Below are 23,165 nucleotides of genomic sequence, written 5' to 3'. Positions count from 1 at the left end.
GTATCTCAAGGACTGCCTCTTCCCATGTGAACGAACCCAGATCCTTAAATTGTCGTCTGAGGTGTTTTCTTTGTGTCACTTCCTCAAAAGGATGGCCACATGAGAACAGACCTTTTCAGTGTTGGCTCCCCACTTGTGGAATACTCTCCCTGGTGCCATCTTTATTTCTTAGGCGCCAGGCAAAAGCTTTCCTTTTTACTTAATTTGAAGGGCTTCATACATTTGTTGCCTCTTTTAGTGTGGTGGGATATGTATGACCTGTCATCTGCACAGATGTGCTTTTTAGGCATTTACTGGTTGTGTGTGTATTATAACTGGCTTTAATGTTTATACTATTTTTTAAAGCCGCTTTGCATCACTTTTGTGAGGAAAAGCAACTAAAAAATTAATGATAACATCCTTGTGACTCTTGTGCAAAGAAAAACAGAGTGCTGGTAAATAAATATTAATACATACCGGTTTTAAAACTGTCAACTGCCATTGGCATGCAAAATCTAGGCTTGATGGATAGAAAGTTGGAATGTTAGCATAGAGGTTGTGCTGAGGCAAAGCCTGCAGCAACAAATCCACAAATACCATAGCCAAATGTCACCCTGTCCACCCACATTCATTTGGTTTAAAATCTTTGGTCAAGCAGTAAGCTGTGTTTGTCTGCAGCTGTCCCATACGTACAGGGATCAAACTGGCTACATTAGTATTTTCAGCACCATGTTCTAACCAATGGAGCTATCCAGGCAACATTATTAGTTATAGTGTGGCATGCTGCCGCCTCTTTTGTATTCTATGCAGTTTTGTTGTTTTAAGCAAGTGATACAATCTTCTATTTGCACAACTTTCATTTCAAACATGACTCCAGTTTGCAGGCTTGTTGCTGTGGGAAATGTGTCTGCAAAAGCCCCGCAGATTGCTGACCAATAGCATACTTGGGAGAGTGTGGATTTGAGAGCACAGAGCCAGTAGTGGATGTCTAGAAGGAAGAATGTGTATATAGATGTGCCCACTTAATCAGACCCTTTTTTAAAAAAAAATGGACTGGTTCACACCTATGTGCGCCTCACTTGGTTTTCAATATTCCATTGAAGAGGATTCTGCTTGAAGTAATGAAACTTCCGCCTCAGTCATACATGCAAGTTATTACATGAGCTGCAGTTCAACAGTCTAGTTGAGTTGAATTTAATATTTATTTATATGTAGCAAAATGAGAGCAGTTTAGAAGAAATAGAATTCAAATCAAATAATAACAAAACAGCAGGTGTGTGTGTGTGTGTGTGTGTGTGTGTGTGTGTGTGTAAACTGGCTCAAAGTTTATTTAAGCATTCTAAGATGGAATTTGACTTTTCCATAGCAATCTCTTAAATTCCCTGTGCACTCTGTCTTACTATAGTATGGGGGCGGGGGTTGTGTTAAAACAAACGATGAATTAAGTTTAAAGCAGTTCATTTTCCTTGTGGCTATGTAAACTGTGAGACCCCAACATAAGAACGTAAGTCCCACTGGACCACACCAAAGCCCTGCCTAGTGCAGTAGCCTGTTATCTACAGTAGCAAAGCAGATCCTTATGGGAAGCCTGGCCCACTAAAGCAGGACATGAGCACAGTGGCCCTTTCCTGCTGCTCATGCTGCATCTGATCCTGAAAGTGATTATATTTAGCTGGTTCACATAAAACACTAAACCAAACCATTGTTTATTCCCAGGAAGGAGATCACAACCGCTGTGGTTCTCCCCCGATCATCCTTCTGCTTTGCTGCTGTAAGCCAAGGCATGCTTTGGCTTAGCATGTTGTCCAACCTGGTCTTATAGTTTGCCTCCATGACAAATCATGAGCTATAAACCGAAGATCAAACCTTGGTTATAGCTTTTGTTTTTGTCTGGAGCAAAAAGCACCATGAATCCAACTAGGATGACATTTTAAGTTGAATCATGGTTTTGCTCACAGTAGTGCAGCAGCAGCAGCACCCAAGGAAAACTAAATCAGCCACAATGTTCCTTTAAGACATAGCTTGGCTTAGTGAAACAGTTTAGAAAAACATTTATAGGATTGTTATGGAAAACATGAAATATTAGATTTGTGTCAGATATTGGAAGTATTGGACAATGAAAGTAATAGTAATTGTAGAAAACCATATGTAATAATCTCATTAATATTTTTAAAACTTCTAGCACTAGTTTGCTATTCTTAGAATTATTTAATTCTAAATAGGTTTCCTAGGGTAGTTATAAAGTGGAATGTCAGTCATTTTAGAGCAACTTTTAAAGGATCTGGTGATAGAAAAATGAAATAAAGTAACTGCCGTCACAGGAAAGCCTGTGTGTGTGTGTGTGTGTGTGTGTGTGTGTGTGTGTATGAATGAATGAATGTGTGTGTTAGGAAAAGAAATTTGCTGTCACTTAATATGAGAAAATTGAGTTTTGATTCTTACAATTGAGACTACAAGTGAGCCATTAAGTGCACTGTTTCTTAAATCGACTGACTCTCCCTCCATCACATGGTTAAAACACAAGTTTGTCCATCATGTGATCCCAGTTGCTTCTCTTAAAATAGATCACAATAGTTCATCTGGCATCTGAGTAGCTTCATCTGTGAAAATTGGGCTATTAAAAGACATGTTTAAATGATCTGAGTGTTAAAATAAACTGTTTAGACTGTGTCTAATAGCAGAATCTTTGTCATGAGCGCTAGTAGGATATCTTGGACACATTCCAAGTTCCAGGATTTGATCTGTAGGAGTCTTCCAGATGTACATATTTTGCTCTTGGAGTAAGACTTTATTCAAAGTTCATTAGCTATTCTCTCAACAAATATTGTCTAGGAGTAGACATGTGTAAAGCTTTGTGCTAATCCATATGCATGTGATTAGCTGGTTTTTAAAAACAACAACAAATAAAGCAGTATTCCACTTAGTTGTTGCAAGATCTAAAATGTCTTTTGGAGGGCCAGATCATATTTCTTTAGTATATTCCTCAGAATTGCTCTATCTTTCTTCCAGTTGAGTAGTGTGTCTGAATTAGCCCACTTGTGTATCTTTCCAAGATAAGGATGGCTCTCATGATGGACTTTAGTTTTGTCTCTGCAGATATTGTGCCCACAGCTGCTGTGTTGGGAAACATGGGCTAAAGCTTTTGTGGATTTAGGAAAACCAATTGAGGGAGCATAATAGAAGTTTATAAAATAATGCTGTGATGTGATGAAATGAAAGAATCCCCCCCCCCAAAAAAAAATCCTGAATTGTTTGGCACTAGATTCAGGACAGACAAGGTGTTTCTTTATACAGTGCAGCTTTTTGTGGCGTTGCACGTGTCCTATGGGGGTTATGTCAACACAGGCATGGAAATCTGACACTTAAGACAAAGAACCACAACCCTATATTCCACTCAAAACAAACAAATTGTTCATACCAACCAAAGTGTACATTTAGTGTTCAAATATGTACATTCAAGGCGCAATCCAAGATCCCACTAACTACCTTTTTTGCTTTTTGGAGCAACAGGGCCACTGCTACATCGGCAGCCCTGCTGCTCATAGTGGTAGAAGTGGAGAGGGCAGGATGATAGAGCCTAATGGTGGCAGCGCTATGCCCGCACCAGCTCCATGCTGGAGCACCAGCCAGCCAGATGCCATCATGTAACAGCAGTGAGACTGTCTCAGGATATACTCAATCCAGGATTGGCTCAGCCTTCCACAGCCCTCAGAATATCCCATTTCAGGACTTTCTAATGGCTCCCACCAGCATGTTTGGTAGGCAGAAGGGAGAGTCTAGCTTCTGGCACAGATAAGCCTCTGCTCAATCAGTCCCACAGCCCAATTTAAGGGAAGCTTTCATTGCTCAGCCTCTTCTCATCTCATGATAAACTGCTTTGCCCAGTAGCTACCACCCTTGTTTCTTGAAAATTCTGTGTATTTTGCCTAGAAATAAATGATCTTTCTCTGTGTTCTTCAGGTGTACTCCATCCTTTTTTGGGGGGATTTTTATTTTTTTTAGGGTCTGTAATTAGCTTCCCATATTGGTTTCAGGATTCTTTTAGGATATTATATTTCAAGTAAGCAATATAGCGTACCATTCACTGAAATAGTAATACCAACATCAGTACTTAAATATAAAATATATACCCTCCTAAGTAGTATAAAGGTTTTAGTTCTTTTAATTGTTACACAAGGAAATTAATCAGCATTTTAATACAGGAAATATATGTAGTGGGAAACTTTAGTTATTTCCCCCTCACACAGTGCTTTAAAATGCTTTCACATTCAATGGATTGCATCAGATGGTCTGAAGGTACTAACATCTACTCCTTTTCTTCCAGTGGCATCAGATGTCTTCAATTCCAAAGGTTTGGCCATCCAGGCCCAGAAGAAAATCCTTGGCAAAATGGCGTCTAAATCCATAGCAAATGCTTTGATAGATGACACTAGCAGTGATGTGCTGGATGAACTTTACAGAGTGACAAGGCAATACACACAAAGCAAAAAGGAAGCGGAGAAGATCATTAAAAATCTCATTAAGACTGTAATCAAGTTAGCAATCCTCTACCGGAATAACCAGTTTAATGAAGAAGAGATCATCCTTATGGAGAAATTCAAGAAGAAAGTTCACCAGTTGGCCAAAACTGTGGTGAGCTTCCATCAAGTGGATTATACCTTTGACAGAAAGTTTTTGTCAAAACTCTTGAATGAATGCAGAGACCTGCTTCATGAAATCATTCAGCGTCACCTAACTGCGAAATCTCATGGACGAGTCAACCACGTGTTTGATCACTTCTCAGATTGTGAATTTTTGGCTGCCTTGTACAATCCATTTGGATCTTACAAGTCTCACCTTCAGAGACTCTGTGATGGTGTCAACAAAATGTTAGATGAAGGGAATATATAAGTTACTGCATCGGTGGTGTATATTCGTAGGCTGAGGACTACTGGTCTGGATTCAATGAAGGAGGGCTAGAAAAACTGTGTGTGGTAATGGCAAAATTGAATACCAAAACAAATGCTAAATATTTAGAAAATTCTTCATCAAATTGACCCATTTATTTGGAGTCATCTATTGCTATTCTTTCTTTTTGCAGTACTTTGCTTTAAAACGTGGAGCAATAAAGCCATGAAACGGGATTACTCGTGAAACAGAGCTTTTGTAAAATAGACAGGAAAAGTGTACAGCAAGATAATCAGAATCAAAATGCATATTTCTACATGTAGAAGAGTATTTATAATCCTACAAAGGATCAATATTTTTTTATATACACAAATGACTATGGCACATATATGATAACTGGAGTTAGATTTAATAGAACCTATGCTACTTAATCTAGATCCATATATGCTATACATAAATGCTTAGGTCACATGGTCTTAGTTATACTGTTAAAATAGTTCTGCTTCGTAGGGCTGGTTCTCATATAAGACAGTAAGAGACCACACAATTGCCTTTGAAATGTGCAGGGCTGCCGCCAGATGCATCTGGAAATACTTCATTGGCATAAACTGACATCTGTACATGGCAGTCCCTGTTCCCATAACAACAGTAGTAGTTCATCAAGCTGTTGTCCTGTGGTTATTGCATCTGCATATGCTTCACATGTATTGGCATGGTTTCACATAACATACTTCCATGGAAGACCAGTACATCCCACCTCTAAACCTTGTGGCATGTACTCTCGAGGGAATTCACAAAGGCTGTTTCCATATGACCCTACCCTTAATCATATCATTTAAGGCTTTGGATTGTTAATCTATAGTACCATAATTTTGTGTGCTTTATCAGCTGAATGGTCTGGATTTGATTGATGTATTGCTATTCTTAGTTGGCTACAGTAATAAAGTGTGGCCAGGAAAACTATACATTAGTAGTGTGTGGTTAAATGAAGCACCCATATACATTTTGCCATTCTGCTAACAATACCCTCACACAAATCAAAAATTAGCTTAATCCAAAATTACTGTCATTGCTAAGGGGCTTGCTTTTAAATAGAAATTGTCCTAAATACTCCAATCCCACAGTGGGCACATAGAGTTCAGTCTGCAAATGCCTTTTCTCATTTCTGTAGAAGAATGTAGTTCCAGATCAAGTTCCTCAATAAAATGAGGCACCCTGCATGCACAAGTCAATATTTTGTGTATGTGAGCACATGAGAATCTATAGCGTGGGGTGACAAAATACAGTAAATAAATAAATATATATATATATATATATATATATATATATATATATATATATATATATAAAAATAAATGGGTGGTATTGTGAATCTGCAAACCATAAGTACCAGCACCAAATTCTGAACGATATTGTGTACATTGCCTCTGAAACAAAAGTCACTGTGTAGAACCTAGAATAAATGTATAGCAAATATGGTGAAATGCATCTTATAACTGCAGCAGCTTATATAAGATTTCTTTAAAAAACAATATTGAGGTGAAAATAGGACTATCCAAAGGAATTTGCTGAAAATGTAATGTTTTTTGTATGTCACACAAGTCTTTGCTGATTGCCAAGTTTTAAAAAGAATTGTTACTAAAAGAATATATTCATTATAAATGCTGTGCCTGATTTTCTATGGCATAACGAATCAAAAAATGGATATGCACTACTTAATTAAATCCAAGCCATGTTTTGTTCCTTCTTGACAAGTCTCTAATAATTTTTGTACATGCCATTTCTATTATGGGTAGTTGCTTTCCCTAAGGTTTTGCAAAATATATGTTTTATTGCTGCGGGAAGAAACTTGATTTCCCTTAAGTTTTACCACTCATTAGCAGAGTTTGAGATCATTCTATTAAGACTTATTTAGCTGCCCTTAACACCACTACATTTAGATTGAGATGAGTATAATTCAAAGCATGGAGAATGCCAAAGAAAATATATACAGTGGTACTTCTGGATGCGAACGGGATCCGTTCCGGAGCCCCGTTCGCATCCTGAAGTGAACGCAACACATGTCTGCGTGTGCGCGGCTCGCAATTTGCCGCTTCCGCGCATTTGTGTGACGTCATTTTGAGCGTCTGCGCATGCAGCGAAACCCAGAAGTAACACGTTCCATTACTTCCAGGTCACCGCGGAGCACAACCCAAAAATGCTCAACCTGAAGCATATTCAACCCAAGGTATGACTGTACTAGAAATCTGAGTGCTATCAAACCCTGGATAATGTATAATACTTCTGTTATATAGGTGGCACATAACATTCTAAGGCTGCAATCCTGTACATACCTTAACTGGGGGTGACCCATTTAACGCAGTGGGACTTATTTTTGAGCAAACATGTTTCTGAATGTGTTATAATTGCATTTTAGCTGGCAAAATGTCATATTGGAATATCAAAAGTGGTACAGAGTGGCTATACAAAGCATCATCTAATGGAAAAAGAAATCTATGGAATAAATTACTGAACATTTCTACATTTGTCTACCTATTGCTCTTGATTCTTTATTTATGTACACCAACTATTTCTAAGGCTGTTTTCTCCCCTTCTTGCAAGAAGATACCGTAACGAATCAGTGTCCTATAACATTCATCACTTTTTAATTTTTTTAAATACTGTAATCATTAGATGATAGGCAAAAGGGGTGTGCACACACAAAGAGAGATGGAAGCACAAGTGTTTACTCCCATAGCAGAAAAACTGCCCACAACACTGGCTTTTATCACCCCTCCTTAATAAAAGAAGCAGCCTCAGGAAGTGTATGTTGAACATAGGACAACTAGCTAATGGACATGAATTAACAGCAAACTGTATGGCAGTTGGTACCTCTGTTTCAGCTGATGTGAAATAAATCTCATAGGCCAATAAAATGGTGGCCAAGGCAATCAAAAATGCAAAAAAAGGGAGATGACAGTTGCTGCAGAGCTCCTCAAAGAAATAACAAAATAAAACTCATCTGTAAAGTGGCAGGCTGTCTTCAAAAATTGCTGAATTAAAGCATAAAATTAATAATTAAGATGCACTACTATGGTACCATTGGATATGGGGATGAAAAAGTGTTTTAAATATGCACTCATGGAATTTTCTATTAAAACTGGATGGTCAGGGAAATTGTGGGTTCTATAGGAATGTGAGGGTGAAGAACGGGGACAGTATAGGATTCCAGACTGGAGGGTTGAGCTCCTGAACTATCTAACTACCTGCATTAGATAAAGACGGCACTCATCACAGTTTAGCCCCCAAACCAAGGGCAAACTCATTCTCCAGAGACACAAATAAAACTCTTGAAAAAATTTCAGTGAAAGGCAAACTGATGAAAGCTATCGGGACTAATAGTGAAAATAAATTTGAAAGGAAACCATTGGTAAAGCTTCAACATCTGAGTGATGAAACAGATGCTGAATGGCTCTTAGTTCAACCACAGGAAGGTTCCAAGTGACTAAAATACTGTACACTATTGCTGAGCTTCCAGTGCTGCCTGGTTCACATTGATAGAATGCCTCACTTTGCTACCACCAAGAAGCCACTCACAAATCCTGATACTGCTGAATATAAACCTTTATAGATATAAAGGTGAGCTAGAGGAAGCAGTGGCTGGGAAATGGAAGACAATACCATCTAAGGAAGTGGCTATCGAGCAAGATGTGGATGTTCCAAGATCAATGCGCCAATGAGATCTGGTTCAGTCTCCACCTAAAAAACATTGCTGTTAAAAACCACAGGGGCTATGATATCTTGTCAATGGAAAGAGCATTGCTTGATTTATTATTCTTACCAGGTCATTACATGGATGGCCATCTTGAGCAATAACATAACATAGTATGTAAAATGGAGATGGGAAGAGGGAAAAAAGTGAGGGATAAATAAGGGAAATGTGGAAATGAAAACAGGAAAACGAAACAATTTGGAATAATGTTGAGTTACTGGAAGAGGGGAGGGAAAAGAAATACACCAACACTTGCTAGGCGCAAAACACTACCCTCATGGCAAATTTTAAAATGGAGTATCCCTTATTGCTAAGTGCTATTGACTGGAATAAGCTCAAAATGGAGAAGCCAGTATCATTTTCTGTTAGCGTCAGCAAGAACACAGTAATTTCCCCCGTTTCTTCTGTTTGCTTTTTTCATCACTAGTATAGATTTGGTGTTCCCTCACAAGATCTGAATAGAAGCCATGTATTGATTACTGCATTATCTTTTGCCACAGGGGAAAAAAATTGTCCTTCAAATTCTACATTCAATGTAACTTATTTCTCCCTGTGTGTCCCCACATGAGCACTTTAATACTTTTATCTTTAGGTCTTCTGAATTTCAATTAAAAACTGAGAATAACAACTGAACTCATTAGAATAAAGAATAATTTTAGTCATATGTTCAGCAGCCTGATTCCACTTCATTTCACATATGTACTCAACTACTTCCATCAGTTACATATTAAAAGATGAGGCTTTTCTACAGGTCAGACCCAATGGATCCAACTAGTGGAGAACTAAACAGCTGTCAATATTTATCTGAGCAACTGTCAATATTTATCTGGAATTGTCATATTCTGTCTGAATATGGAAACTCCATCTCTGAATAGCAACTACAAATACAGCTCAGTGACTTCATCCAATGTTCTCTCCTCTCACCAATAATTATGGTGGTAGTTTTAACATACTGGATAAATTCTACAGATTAATTCGCTCAATGACCAAATGATCCACATTCGTCCCCCTATGGCTGTAAATTTCTACCATTTAAGTTAAGCTGCAGTCCTGAGAGTAAGCCCCATTGAATTTGATGGAACTTACATCTGAGTAGACATACATAGAAGCAGATTGCTAAGAGTTCTCTATAATTCAGACTACTGTTTTGTATCTCTAATAGTAGCAAGCCACATACAGAACTTGTTGTAACAATTGTTTGTTACATTATTTGTGGCCAACCTAACTAGTGAAACCAGTACATTAGCACAACGAGACACTGGTGCCTTGGGCACAAGCTAACTAGTGGAATCAGTAGCTTGCCAGACCTGGTGCCTTAGGCACAACTAGTTCAACAAATGCATGCATTATTACAAATGCAAAGCTTGGTTCTTGCAAGAAAACAAGGCAGCAGACCTCTCCTATGAAAGTGGAAAGTTAAGTGCTTCTCAAATGTTTACCTTTGCCAATTTGTTCTTTAGAACTTCCCACTGTGTGTTGCACAATATGCAGTTACTTGCCATCAAATCCAGGAAGCAGCTTTTCAGATACCACTGCTGACAGATGATCAACTGCATGTATCTGAAAAGAGGTTGACTTCACTGCTTTTGAAGCAAAGAAGCAAAGGAAATAACATGTTTATAGTTAATCTATAGGGACACTACTGAATTAGTGATACACCACAGTTGCTACAGACACTACTTCCAGTGCAGGCATTTCAGAAAATATATTGCAAACTGGGGGAACATAAAAATAGCTGTTAAAACAAAGGGAGGAACTTTCCCTCCTTATGCAAGGTATTTCAGACAGGAAACGGAATTTAGGATAATACAGCTCCTTCATCAAGATACGCTTTTCAGTTTGTTATCAATAGTGGTAACTTGTCTTTTACCTGGCAGAAGATGCCTTTTTTGTGCAACCCAATGTATAAGAGTATGCCATTGCTCTGCATTAAAAGGCAACTTGTACAGGTACAAGCTTTGATTTATTCATGGGGAACATTAGCGTTGAGGCATGAAACCTAAAAGGGTTTCAGAATTCAATGAAAATTTTGTCTCTTTTTTCCAGGGGCATGTGCTAAAATCAAAGATGTGGGAAAATAAAGATTGCTTCTCTGGGATGAAAAACACTGAAGCAAGCATGATAATTGTCTGAAGTTAACACATACAACACAGTAGTCAAAGGTCTCTAGTGTGTATGTAGCTTCCAAAATCATTTTTTATGTTGTAGCTTGAGTCTGGGGGCAGGCGGGAAAGGCATATCTCAGAGTACATGCGATGTTTTCCTCACTACTAAGTAACCAAACACAGCTGATGGAAGCCTGTTCTACTAGCCATGATTTTGCATGCATGAGTTCAGTAACTGTCCTGAATGAGGGATGTGGATACAATTACTACATCTCTTCCTAAATTAGGCTCTGGTGCCTAGTGGAGAAAAGTGCTCTTCAGGCATTTGGAAGAATCTGCGTGGGTTTAAAGTTTAAAGCCCTACCCCAATATCCCCTGTATACTGAGTTCTTTGCTGACCTTCACATATTCTGTGCAATGGTTCAAAGGGGAATTATAACAGTGTTCAGTTTAATGTGATCCTAATACTCTCTGCAACTGGGAACCCTGCACAATCTGGGTTCCAGTTAGAATCTTCCTGCATACCTTTATGAAAAATGGCAGAAGAGGAAGGAGTTGGGAATGTTGGGGTGGGGCTAGAGTACACATCCCAGAACCCTACATAGTTTGAATTCTCATACATTATGAAAGACTGAAGATGCTAAGCAGTTGGCTGGCACTCTTGTCACACTGAAATGGTGGGCTGCACAGAGCCATTGACACAATTGCTACTGAGTGCCTTTGGTGTCACCACCAGTGGCGGAGCTTCATGCTCTGGCACCGGGGGGGGGGCAGAGAACAGACAGATGTGTGGCTGGTGTGCGTCCTGGGGGTGTGGCACACCGCCCACAGTGGCGGAGCTTCATGCTCTGGCACGGGGGGGGGGGGGGGAGAGAACAGGCAGGGGCGTGGCTGGTGTGCACCCTGGGGGTGTGGCACACATCCTGGGGGTGGTGTGCTGCCTGCAGGGGGCGGGGCAGCCGTGATTGCACCCCAGCGGGATCGCGCTGCCAGGGGCGGTGTGCTCTCCCCGCCTCCTCTTCCTCCACCAGTGGCCACCACTGCAACTGCAGGTAGCTGTCCAGCAGAGCTTCCAAGCAGCAAATGGGCTGTTGTCATCTGGCCAAGAGAGCTGCTCTGACACCCTGAGCAGCCTGCTGTGACAAATTTGTTCTGCACTTTAGGGACAAAATTGCTGATTCAAAGCAGGACAGTACAGTTAGGTAGAGCCATCTATACCTACTTATTTTTCTCAACCTCTCAGTGACTTTTGATACGGTTGCCAATGGTATTCTTCTGGAACAGCCCAGGGAGATCAAGGTTGGGGACACTGTACTTCAGTAGTTTCACCGTTACCTGCAGGGTGGCTTTCAAAAAGTAGTTATGAGGGCATCATTGTTTGGTGCCATGCAAGTTATCTGAAGGCAGCCCTGCTTAGGAAAGTTTTTAATGTTTGATGTTTTATTCTGTTTTTAATCTGCTGGGAGCCACCCAGAGTGGGGTGGAGTATAAATAATAATAATGCTCCATGCAAGCTGACATATTATTTAACAGCTATGTGAAACTGCTCAGTGTTTCGTAGTGAGGTGTCTCCAATATGGAGGACACCCAGTTGTTTCATCTGAATCAGAAGAGATTGAAATGCTAGAATGGTGCTTGGAGATGGTGTAAAACATACTTCAGTGAATCCACTCTTTTAAACTGGCCCTTTTTCCTCTAATATGTTAAAAACAAACAAACCAAAAAACCTTGAAATTAAAGCAGCAATGTTCTCTCTTTCAGAAACTGAAAACATGCCAGCAGCCAGTCCTTTCTACAGTAATAAATCAGGTTATCTAATTATTAAGATGCTAGAGATAAAGCAATCCTGAGGTTGGTGCAAAGCACTGGGAGGGTGCAAAATTGTGTAGTTGTGTCAGTACAATACTCCCCCTAGTGGGGAGGAAATCAGATTTTGATATACGTAGTATTCTTATCAGAGAATGTGCAGCTCTCTTTTTTGCAGGATTACATATATCCCTTACACGTCCTGTGTTTGGGACCACCGGCCTTGAAAAATGCAGAGATCCCCTTGTGTAGTTTTATTTAATTTAATGTTCATTCGTTTTCAAACGTTTCCATAGTGTGTGCGTTGCTACTTGTGTGGCTTTTTGAGGTTGACAAATTGGACATTAAAAAGGGTTTGAGATTTATATTACTGCGCCGGGAGCCTCGGAAAAAAGGCAGTGTTTTGGGTTGGGAATAATTACAAAAAAATAGCACGAGCGTTCCTGGCCATGTGCAGAGGGCACCCACCAGCCCCCCCCCCCCATGAGGCGGGCGCAGTCATTCCCCTTCCTCCTTGTCGCCGTCACGCTGCGTCCGGGCAGGTCGCGTCTCCTACGCCTAAAAAGAGCGTGCCCTGCCCTGCCGGCCGCCGCCGCGCCTTACCCATCTGAGAAGACGCCTCAGCGCTAAGCGCCGCCATCTTGTCTCGCCGACCGAGCCCTCGAAAGCCCCGCGGCCCGAGCGAGGAGCGCCCCCATTGGCTGGCTGGGCAGAAGAACTCGGGTGATCACGTGCTACTCCCAACTGCCAACTACGTCGTATCGAAGAGTAACTGCGCGTGCGCTCTCTCTCTCACTCTCTCTCTCTCTCACGCTGGATTCTGTCGGAAGAAAGCAAGTCTCGCGAGAGTTGAAAGTACTTTTTGCAGCACTGTTACAGAAAAGGACTAAAGTATTGCGGTGCTTTTAAAACACTGATGGGCACCTAGTGTATTACCCATATTTTTTTAGAACTTCCGGAGCAGCTGCCGTAACCTTAAAAGATTCACCGGTTTATTATGGCACAAACCTTTTCCTTGTAGGAGGCTAGGGTTGGGCTTTTCGGTATATAAAGAAAAATCTGCAGCGTCCTTAACAAACGACAGTGCTCAGAATATGTTGAGGGAAATAATGTATTTCGATCGGATGGTGGCTTTTAGTCCCAGCAGTAACCTGAAACTTGAATAGTCCCCAGACAGCTTAATGACTAACATATGGACTATGTAGTTCACTTAACCATATGCATGCATCTAAATTTCCATATGGAAATTAATTGGAGTATGCTCTACTATCTCATGCTGTGACTAAATGTATATTCTAATGCCAAGCCAGCTTCTCTCCCTTTCTCGCATGCAGCCTAATAAGAGAACAGAGGAACACTAAAAGTTGGCCCTGTTTTCTTACATTTCAGTTGGTCTTAACAAATATTGTCTGGCCATGGATTTTGGATAGTCTTTATTTTTATCCTGCATCTTGCACTTCTTGGCTACGAAGAGAAGGGATGGATCCCGTCTTCCAATTCTACAAGCTTGCCTCATATCAAACTTTGCACCTCGCATTTCTCAAACTTTTAACATCCTTTGACGAACCGAAGTTTCAAACATATTTGTAGGTCTCTTTAACTGAACAAATTGTCCCATGACCCAGCCAGCAGAGTTGACAAGATCAGAGGTGCCTTTTCTGTTTCCATTTGAAAGATACATCTGCCGTGGTTTGAGTAACTCTGTGAACTTGAAAAACTGCAACATAGCAGTAATTGAAAGCATCTGGCAAAGTTTAATTTTTCAGGAGACTTTTTGCCTTCTCAGAAAATGTGTGCAAATTAACAGAATGCTGCTAGTATTCTTTTATAAATATGTTTTCCCAAGCCTTCCCTCCTCTAGAACTAAAACAGCACTTGAGTTTGAGGCTGCAATTCTAAACCCACTTACTCAAGAGTAGGTAAAGGTAAAGGACCCACTCGTCTCGTTTCAGGCTAAGGGAGCCGGCATTTGTCCGCAGGCAGCTTTTCGGGTCATGTGGCCAGCATGACCAAACTGCTACTGGTGTACATTGGACCGTGACAAATGCCAGAGTGCACTGAAATGCCATTTACCTTCCTGCTGCAGTGGTACCTATTTATCTACTTGCACTGGCGTGCTTCCGAACTGCTAGGTTGCCAGAAGTTGGGACAGAGGAACATGAGTTCACCCCCGTTGTGTGGATTCAAACCACCGACCTTCCAATCAGCAAGCTCAAGAGGCTCAGTGGATTAGACCACAGCGCCACCCATGTCCCTTTTACCCATGAGTAAGTCCCATGGAACTCAATGAGACTTACTTTGGAGTAGACATGTACCCTATTGTGCTGTGAGGCACAAATGCAACACGCATTTCTATCCACAGCATAACCTACACATCCTTTGCCCTTCCCATTACTTTTACACCCATTGCTAGTTTCTACTCCAGCCTTCCCCAACCTGGTGCCCTCTGAGCTACAGCTTCCATCAGCCCCAGCCAGAACAACTGATGGTGAAGCATGATGGGAGTTGTAGTGCACAACATCTGGTGGACAGAAGGTGCGCTTCTGCTCCTCCCTGAACCACCTTTAGTCGGCTGCATGAACAAGGAATCAGATTTCTTGGTTCACATGGGCGCGGCCATTTTTAAATATCTCCTGGGGCGCAAGTGAGAGCTCAACTGCCAGTTCAAAACGGCCCCACCACTTACATTTTTCTTTCTTAAAAACGGGAAGGCTTCTCTTTGCTTTTACCACCTTTTGTTTGGAAGTGCTCAAGAACCTCTGCGTTTAACATTAAAGGGAAGGTCTCGATTCCACCTTCAGAGGGTCTATGCCAGTGATGGCCAAACTTGGCCCTCCAGCTGTTTTTGGACTACAACTCCCATCATCCCTAGCTAACAGGACCAGTGGTCAGGGATGATGGGAACTGTAGTCCCAAAAAACAGAGGGCCATCACTGGTTTATGCAGTGTTTCCCAAACTTGGATCTCGGACTACAATTCCCATCATCCTTGATAATTGGTCCTGCTAGCTGGGGATGATGGGAGTTGTAGTCCAAAAAAAACCACAACATATGGGGACCTAAGTTTGGGAAAATCCTGGTCCATTGAAAGCGATCGTTAGTACTGCATTTAAGCTGCGCGGCTCGGAGGAGGAGGTGGCTGCTTGCTCCAACGAACTACCGTTCCCAGAATGCAACGAGCCAACTCGCGCACGCGCTCTCCCCTTGCCCTTTGGCCGGCTTCTTCCCTGCTTACCCTCTGCGCTGTGCAGCTGGGGAGGAGTGTTTCTCGAGTTATTGAAGCAGCATGTCCGCTCCCTTGAGGTTTGACGGGCGGGTGGTGCTGGTGACTGGAGCAGGGGGAGGTAAGCAGCAGCAGCTATCAAGGTTGCTTCTTAGCTACCTGCCCGGGTGCAGGTAGGAGGGGGCTGCCTGCAGGGTCTGCAGACGTGGGTCCCAGCCTGCTAGGTGTGTGCTGTCAATAGTAGGTTGCAATTACTTTGCGAGCTTCTTTTTGGGGGGACGAGACTAAAGCTGTGCCCTCTTACCTGGGAGCAAGTCCCACTGGGATCTGCTTTTGAGTAGACATGTATTGGGCTGCAATACGTGGGATCTGCTTTTGAGTAGGCTGCAAAGAGCTTCTGTGCATTTAAACTACGTTTCGTTTTTGAGTAGACACTTTTGTACTAGAAGATCAATCTAGTTTCTGGCAGTGTCCCCGCAGATTCTTCTGGAAAGCTCACGCACACAGTCTTGTTTGTTCCCAGAATTTCTTGTTCAGTGAAATCCTAACCCCTTTTATATGCAGCTTCGTTTTTTACCTGTTATGGCTGGCAGGTATTCATAGACCATTTGTGTTGAGAGTGTCAAACTAGAAATGACAAGACCCAAAATCAAATACTCAGTGATGAAGCTCCCTTTCAGCTACTTCCCAGCCTAACTTGCTTCACAGGACTGTTGAGAGGACTAAAGCAGGGGAGAGGTTAACCACGCTCATCTCTTTTAGTTTCTCAGAGGAAAACATAGGTAACGAAATAAATAACAACCACTAATGGCTTTGCTTATTGCCACATCGGTTTGCAGTGAATTACGCAACTTAATGCTGAATGTGATAATGTAATTGTTGCTGACACGGGGACTGCAAAATGGTCCTTTTACCTCCCCACCCTGCAAAACGGCTGTTGTTACAAAAATGACAATAAAAAAAACTTTGGAGTAAATTGCTAAGTTGCAAATCTTTTCAACTTTATATTCTTAAAAAAGGTAGGCAGTGTTCCTAACTTCACTTCAGAATATTGCCTAGATCCCTGATATTGGGGGTGGGAATACGTGAGTTTCAAAACCTGCCCACTCACAGATGAAACAGTTCCCAAGGAAGATAATAAACATGCATAACAAGCCAAGCCTGTGTTTTGCAATATGTACTTCCACAAACCTCTTGAACCATTCAACGTGTAGGCGCCCTTAATGCAAAGTATTCTGATTCTAGAGTTAGTACCAGTGTTTTATCCCTTTTTATTAGAATAATAAAATCATCCAGTTGTATAGTTGGAAGGTATCAAGGGTCATCTAGTCTGAGATTCCTTCAAGAATCTTAGCTAAATCATATATGATTTAATGACTTTGCTATCATATCTTTTCAGTTATTATATATATCTGAACAGCCCTCTATTCAGAGTCAATGATTACCAGCTTCTAGTATACATTCCTGTTACTTCTTAAAGCATAAGGGACTATTCACCTCCTCTATGGGCTAAGTGAGATCCAACTATTCAGCCCCACTACCAGGACATGAGTGGGAAGACTCAGGGAAGATGTGCCTCCTTTATCTCAGATAATAAGAAATAATATTTTTGTTATTTGTACCCTGCCCATCTGACTGGGTTGCCCCTGCAACTCTGGTCAGCTTCCAACATATATAAAAACATAACAAAACATTAAACATTAAAAGATGAATTCAGTGGGCTAGGTAGGCAGAGGGTAAAATGCATACGCTTGCCATACGTCAGGAAAATTCCTGACATGTCCTGGTTCTTGGGTGTAAAAATGGCACTGGGGGAATTTTGCCAGGAAGAACCCGGATGTATGGCAACACGATGGGAAAAGCAGCGGGAACAGCTCACTATTTGGGGGGCAGGTCAACAATTTGGGTTTGTTCCTAAAAATAGCTCAACATTTCTGGGGTCTTCCTAAAAAAAGCTAAACAAGTTTGTGTGTGTCAGGAATTTTACTTTTTGAAGTACAGTGGTGCCTCGCAAGACGAAATTAATTCGTTCCGCAAGTCTTTTCGTCTTGTGAGTTTTTCGTCTTGCGAAGCACGGTTTCCCATAGGAATGCATTAAAAATCAATTAATGCGTTCCTATGGAAACCGCCTTCAGACCAGGTCCGGGGACAGTCTGTCCCCCGACCTCTTCTGAAGGCCGGTGGGGGGCGAAAGTCTTTGCTCCCCCCCCTGCCTTCCCGGGACAGCGGAGACTTCTCCGCTGTCCCGGGGCGGTCTTAAAATGCTGTCGGGCGGCAGCGAAGCCTTCGCTGCCGTCCCCCAGCATTTTAAAAGCCCCTGGGACAGCGGAGACTTCCCGGGGCGATTTTAAAATGCTGGCGGGCAGCAGCGCTGCCGCCCGCCAGCATTTTAAGATCACCCCAGACAGCGGAGAAGTCCTCCGCTATCCCGGGGTTTTTAAAATGCTGGTGGGCGGCAGCGCTGCTGCCCGCGAAGCCTTCGCTGCCGCCCACCAGCATTTTAAAAACCCCGGGATAGCGGAGGACTTCTCCGCTGTCTGGGGTGATCTTAAAATGCTGGCGGGCGGCAGCGCTGCTGCCCGTCAGCATTTTAAAATCGCCCCGGGACAGTGGAGGAATTATCCGCTGTCCCGGGGCGATTTAAAAGCCCCCGGGAAGGCAGGCAGGGGGGACAAAGACTTTCGCCCCCCACCGGCCTTCAAAAGAGGTCCTGGACCTCTTCTGAAGGCGGGCGGGGGGCAAAAGTCTTTGTCCCCCCTGCCTGCCTTCCCGGGAGAGCGGAGAAACGCAGCGTTGCGTTTCTCCGCTCTCCCGGAAGGCAGGCAGGGGGGAGCAAAGACTTTTGCCCCCCGCCCGCCTTCAGAAGAGGTCCAGGACCTCTTCTGAAGGCCGGTGGGGGGCGAAAGTCTTTGCTCCCCCGCCGCCTGCCTTCAAAAGCCATCCGGGATAGCGGGAAGCGCTTCCCTGCTATCCCGGACTGCTTTTAAAATGCTGGCGGTGGGGAGCAAAGCCTTTTTTTCGGCCCCCGCCGGCCTTCCTGGACCTCTTCTGAAGGCCGGAGGGGGGGGGAAGGCTTTGCTCCCCACCGCTAGCATTTAAAAGAGGTCCCCGGAGATTTCCCTATGGGCTTTCTTCTTGCGAAGCAAGCCCATAGGGAAATTCGTTTTGCGAAGCGCCTCCAAAACGGAAAACCCTTTCGTCTAGCGGGTTTTTCGTCTTGCGAGGCGTTCGTCTTGCGGGGCACCACTGTATGGCAACCCTCAAAAGGCAGCACCTGAGAAGACCAAGAATGAGGGCAGGAAATGCCACCTAAATGATCCTGGCTCTAATAAGGTACTTTAGTGTTTGTTTTGTGAGCAATTTTTGCAAGGGACTTTGAGAGCTTCTCGGGGCCAAAAAGTGCACTGTAAGTATTCTTAATCCACAAAGCATTTTATAAACTGGCAGGTTTAGTCATTCAGTTCTGGCTTAGCGTCAGCACCAAGCATACTGGGACATTGGATAGTGCCCATGTGCCCTGGCACAGCCCACCAGGGCTGATGCCTGCTTTGGTGGACGCCCTCAGTGCCCCTTGAGTCCCTCAAGTGGAAGTGCTGCCAAACATGCCAATCTCCTGCTTGTGCACACTTGTGTGCTTACCCAGAAACAGCTGTGCCACTGGTGTACTGTGAGTTAATTCTTTAAAGCATTTCTAAGTTGCTCTTTATCTTAGGGTACAGAAATGGCTCCCAGCCCATTTTGGTGCCATTGCCACTGGGTAAACCAGTAAAGGAGAGGAGGGCATTTATAGCCTAGCTCCTGCAGGGAGTAGAGGTACTAGAGAGAGCTGGTGGCCCCCACCCCTTGCTTCTCCATGGCCTCCCAAAATCTATAGCTAGGTCTGACCCAATGAAGCAAATTGCAATTAATTGTATGAGTTTAGTTGATTCATTAATCACCTGAATCTTACTAAGTTGCGGCATGAAACTGCTGTAGATCTTTTTGCACGTGAGGTGTGGGAGTGCAGGTTTGGAATAAGGATTCTTGAGCAGGTTGTTCAGCTAAATAAGCCATGCAAAAGAGGAGTTAGAAGAAACTGAGGGAGGAACATGAATTGTCCATAATTAATAACTGGCTTAAGAGATGAGTTTCGTCCAAGTAAAGTACATTTTGCCAGGGCTTTGTTACCAGCTTTGGCACAAAGAACAGTTGTGGGAGAAGGTGTCTGTGTATCTGGCCACTTCAGGTTTGCTAGTGAGTCACATTAGCAAGCTATTTGGTGCCCATTGGCTACACAAACTGTGGTATAACCAAGATGCAAGCTTCAAGAGGGGTAACTGTCGCAGCAAAAAGCTCAAAGGGTCTCATGACACTGTGGAGTCTAACAGATCTATTGTGTCATAAGGTTTTTTTGTTTTTTGATAAAAAAAATGTTAATTTTATTTATGCATTTTTCAGTTTACACTTCGCCGTACATACATGCACCATCTTATCTTACTGTTACGTAGACTTCCCAACCTATCCCTCATTGACCTCCTAGCACATTTTCTTTGATTTGCTACCTCACCTTTCTTTTTCCACCTTTTCTATCCCTACGATTCACTTACCTTCCCCCCCTCTGCTTTATGTCCACTTGAAAGTTTTCCTTGATTACATCTCTTTTTAAATATTCTCGAAAGCAATCCCACTCGCTTTTTATTTTACTGTATTTTCATCCCAGTTTCTTATTTTTGTCATCATACTCGCTAGTTCCACGAATTCTGTTAATTTGTGTAACCACTGCTCCTTTGTCGAAGTAATCCTTTCTTTCCAGTTTTTTGCATAAACTATTCTAGAGTCATAAATTTTTGCAGACTTCATTTTGTTTGCTGCATTTAATTTCTCACTGACCTCACTGTTTACAGTTCCCCTTGCACGCACCATTAGTATATATCCTGAGTTACAGGCAGTGCTTTTTTTCAGGGGGGGGCACAGGGGTACGCATACTCCTAAACATTTTGTGAATCTAAGTTTGGCCTCATTGAGGGGCAGTATTTCAAAATGAGAAGGAAAATGAGAGTACCCCTTTAGAAAAAAAAAGGTACCGTATTTTTTGCTCTATAAGACTCACTTTTTCTCTCCTAAAAAGTAAGGGGAAATGTGTGTGCGTCTTATGGAGCGAATGCAGGCTGCGAAGCTATCCCAGAAGCCAGAACAGCAAGAGGGATTGCTGCTTTCACTGCACAGAGATCCCTCTTGCTGTTCTGGCTTCTGAGATTCAGAATATTTTTTTTCTTGTTTTTCTCCTCCAAAAGCTAGGTGCATCTTGTGGTCTGGTGCATCTTATAGAGCGAAAAATACGATGCTGGTTGTAGGTATAGAACACTTAATGCATCTGATAAAGTGGACTATAGTAATAAGGAACAAAGGAAATTACCTTATACCAAAGCAGATCATTGATCTGTCTAGCTCAAAATTGTCTGTGCAGAGTGACTGTTGCTCTCCAGGTTTTCAGATCGGTCCTACATGGAGATGCTCTGGACTGAACCTGGTATCTTCTACATGCAGATAAGACGCTCTGATCTATGGCCCTTCCTGAAATGTTCAGGAAGTCCACAAAAGTTTAGGCCATAATAAATTAGTTTTTCAAATTGCACAAGGCTCTTTGTTCTCCAAGATGCATATAAATGTTAAAGCTGCCAGTGTCGCAATGCACTTGATAACTGAATAGGGCATTGATTCTATTCACAGCGCGTTTGTTGGAAAAACAAGTTCCCACAGATACCCTGCACTGGTCACTTGCGAATAACCGATTCTAATTTATAAATGCTTTTAAGAAACCTTAGATTTAAGAACACTGCACTACCAACTTATCTTTTTCGTGGGGTGCATCTCACGAGTGATCTCATGAATTAGCCCAACGGTTGGGTATTGTGAGTTGTTGAAGTTGTGTGTTGCTATTTTGCTTAGCCAAGTGCCTGTTCAAGTTCGTTTTTGAAGCCACTTCATTTGTATGAAAAAGGGCTTCAGGTTCTGTCTTTGCATTCTAAAAAACTTTTCACAAGGATCAATTATTTCCCCCCCACTAAAGTGGCTTTTGTAATTCAGTTGTCCATGGGCTCAAGGCTGAAATAAAAATAGGAGAAGGACAATTGGATTCTGTTACAGTGCTGTTGTGTACATGTTGAACAAATGGCCCCTACTGAAGAAAGAGTTTTTGCCTTTAGTGCAAAATGAGGAAGGCAATCTAATGCTCCAGTCTTAAAATCCCCTACCTTGAGAGTAAGCCCCAGGACTTACTTCTGAGTAGACCTGGTTAGGATTGTACCGTAAGGTTGCAATCTCATACCCACACAGTCAGTGGGATTTCTGCGTAGACAGGTGTAGGATTGCACTGTAAATGCATTTGTTGGCATCCATCTGTCTCAAAAGACAATGGAGTGTGCCTCTGGGGGTGATGTCAAATCGCTGGAGAATCACAGCGCCTGTTGTGGCTGCAGAGACTGGCAACTGGTAATTTGTAACTGCTGCCTCTTGCGTTGTTTTTGCTGTGTTAGCAGCACCGAACTGACCTCTCTAAAGTGTAGGCCTGGGCAGTGTACATGGAGGTCCTGGGCTGCTCAGACAGCAGGACCCCTCTCGCGGTCTTGCTGATGTGGTCCAAAGGAAAGCAGAGCAATCATTTGGATGCGGGTGGCGCTGTGGTCTAAACCACTGAGCCTTGGGCTTGCTGATCAAAAGGTTGGCGGTTCGAATCCCTGCGAAGGGGTGAGCTCCCGTTGCTCGGTTCCATCTCCTGCCAACCTAGCAGTTGAAAAGCACGCCAAAAAGTGCAAGTAGATTAATAGGCACCGCTGTGGCGGGAAGGTAAACGGCGTTTCTGTGCACTGCTCTGATGTCGGTGTTCTGTTGCGCCAGAAGCGGCTTAGTCATGCTGGCCACATGACCTGGAAAAACTGTCTGCAGAGTGGACAAACGCTGGCTCCCTTGGCCTGTAAAGTGAGATAAGTGCCACAACCCCAGAGTCGTTCATGACAGGACTTAACTGTCAGGGGTATCTTTACCTTTTTACCTGGCTGCAGGAGTTGCTATTCCAGCTGTCTTAGGGACTCCGCTCCGGATTAGTGTAGTGTTTACCCTTTTCTTTTCACAAAGATGTCTCACAAAGTGGCTGGTACGAATTTTCCCTCAGGGTTTACTCCCAAAGCCTTTCTCATGAATGAGTATAGCCGCTATTTTGGTTGAAGATGAGCATACATTCTAAAGTATGGTGGCTTGAAATGAACATACACCTGCTGTATGTTCAGAAAAATATGCATCAGAATATGTTTTCAAACTACAGTACTTTCCCCACCACAATCTCCATGACGGAGGCATACTCTAAAATGTTCACTGATGTTAAACTTAAACTTGCAAGGCTACCATATTAACTTGGGAAGTAGTAGATTAATCTACCA

General features: G+C 42.6%; 2 protein-coding genes and 2 long non-coding RNA genes across 8 annotated transcripts in view; 2 read left to right on the top strand and 2 right to left on the bottom strand.

Annotated features, from left to right (window-relative positions):
• TNFAIP8 (TNF alpha induced protein 8) overlaps positions 1-5,829 on the top strand; it is a 41,279-nt gene extending 35,450 nt beyond the window's left edge. For all 3 annotated transcript variants that reach the window (XM_083702471.1, XM_083702472.1, XM_083702470.1), the window contains exon 2: positions 4,304-5,829. In XM_083702471.1, coding sequence (XP_083558597.1) covers positions 4,304-4,869 — 566 coding nt within the window. In that variant the 3' untranslated portion in view covers positions 4,870-5,829. The remainder of the gene's footprint in view (positions 1-4,303) is intronic.
• LOC310827006 overlaps positions 1-23,165 on the bottom strand; it is a 104,862-nt gene that overhangs the window by 10,606 nt on the left and 71,091 nt on the right. The gene's annotated exons all lie outside the window — the stretch shown is intronic.
• On the bottom strand, positions 4,313-13,444 carry LOC310826996. Of its 3 annotated transcripts, none has more exons than XR_014556112.1 (4): positions 13,132-13,444; positions 11,945-12,068; positions 8,527-10,200; positions 4,313-4,431 (listed from the first exon to the last, which is right to left on the bottom strand). It is a non-coding gene; the product is annotated as an uncharacterized lncRNA (long non-coding RNA). The 3 variants fall into 3 exon arrangements; XR_014556113.1 differs by having other exon boundaries at positions 11,945-12,057; XR_014556114.1 differs by lacking the exon at positions 11,945-12,068.
• HSD17B4 (hydroxysteroid 17-beta dehydrogenase 4) overlaps positions 15,720-23,165 on the top strand; it is a 78,538-nt gene continuing 71,092 nt past the window's right edge. The window contains exon 1 of the mRNA XM_083702311.1: positions 15,720-15,871. Coding sequence (XP_083558437.1) covers positions 15,814-15,871 — 58 coding nt within the window. The 5' untranslated portion in view covers positions 15,720-15,813. The remainder of the gene's footprint in view (positions 15,872-23,165) is intronic.

This window comes from Podarcis gaigeae, assembly GCF_964106915.1.
Source record: "Podarcis gaigeae genome assembly, chromosome: 11".
Taxonomy (NCBI): domain Eukaryota; kingdom Metazoa; phylum Chordata; class Lepidosauria; order Squamata; family Lacertidae; genus Podarcis; species Podarcis gaigeae.
Note: the sequence above shows the minus strand (reverse complement) of the source record. Positions and strands in the feature narration are given on the sequence as shown.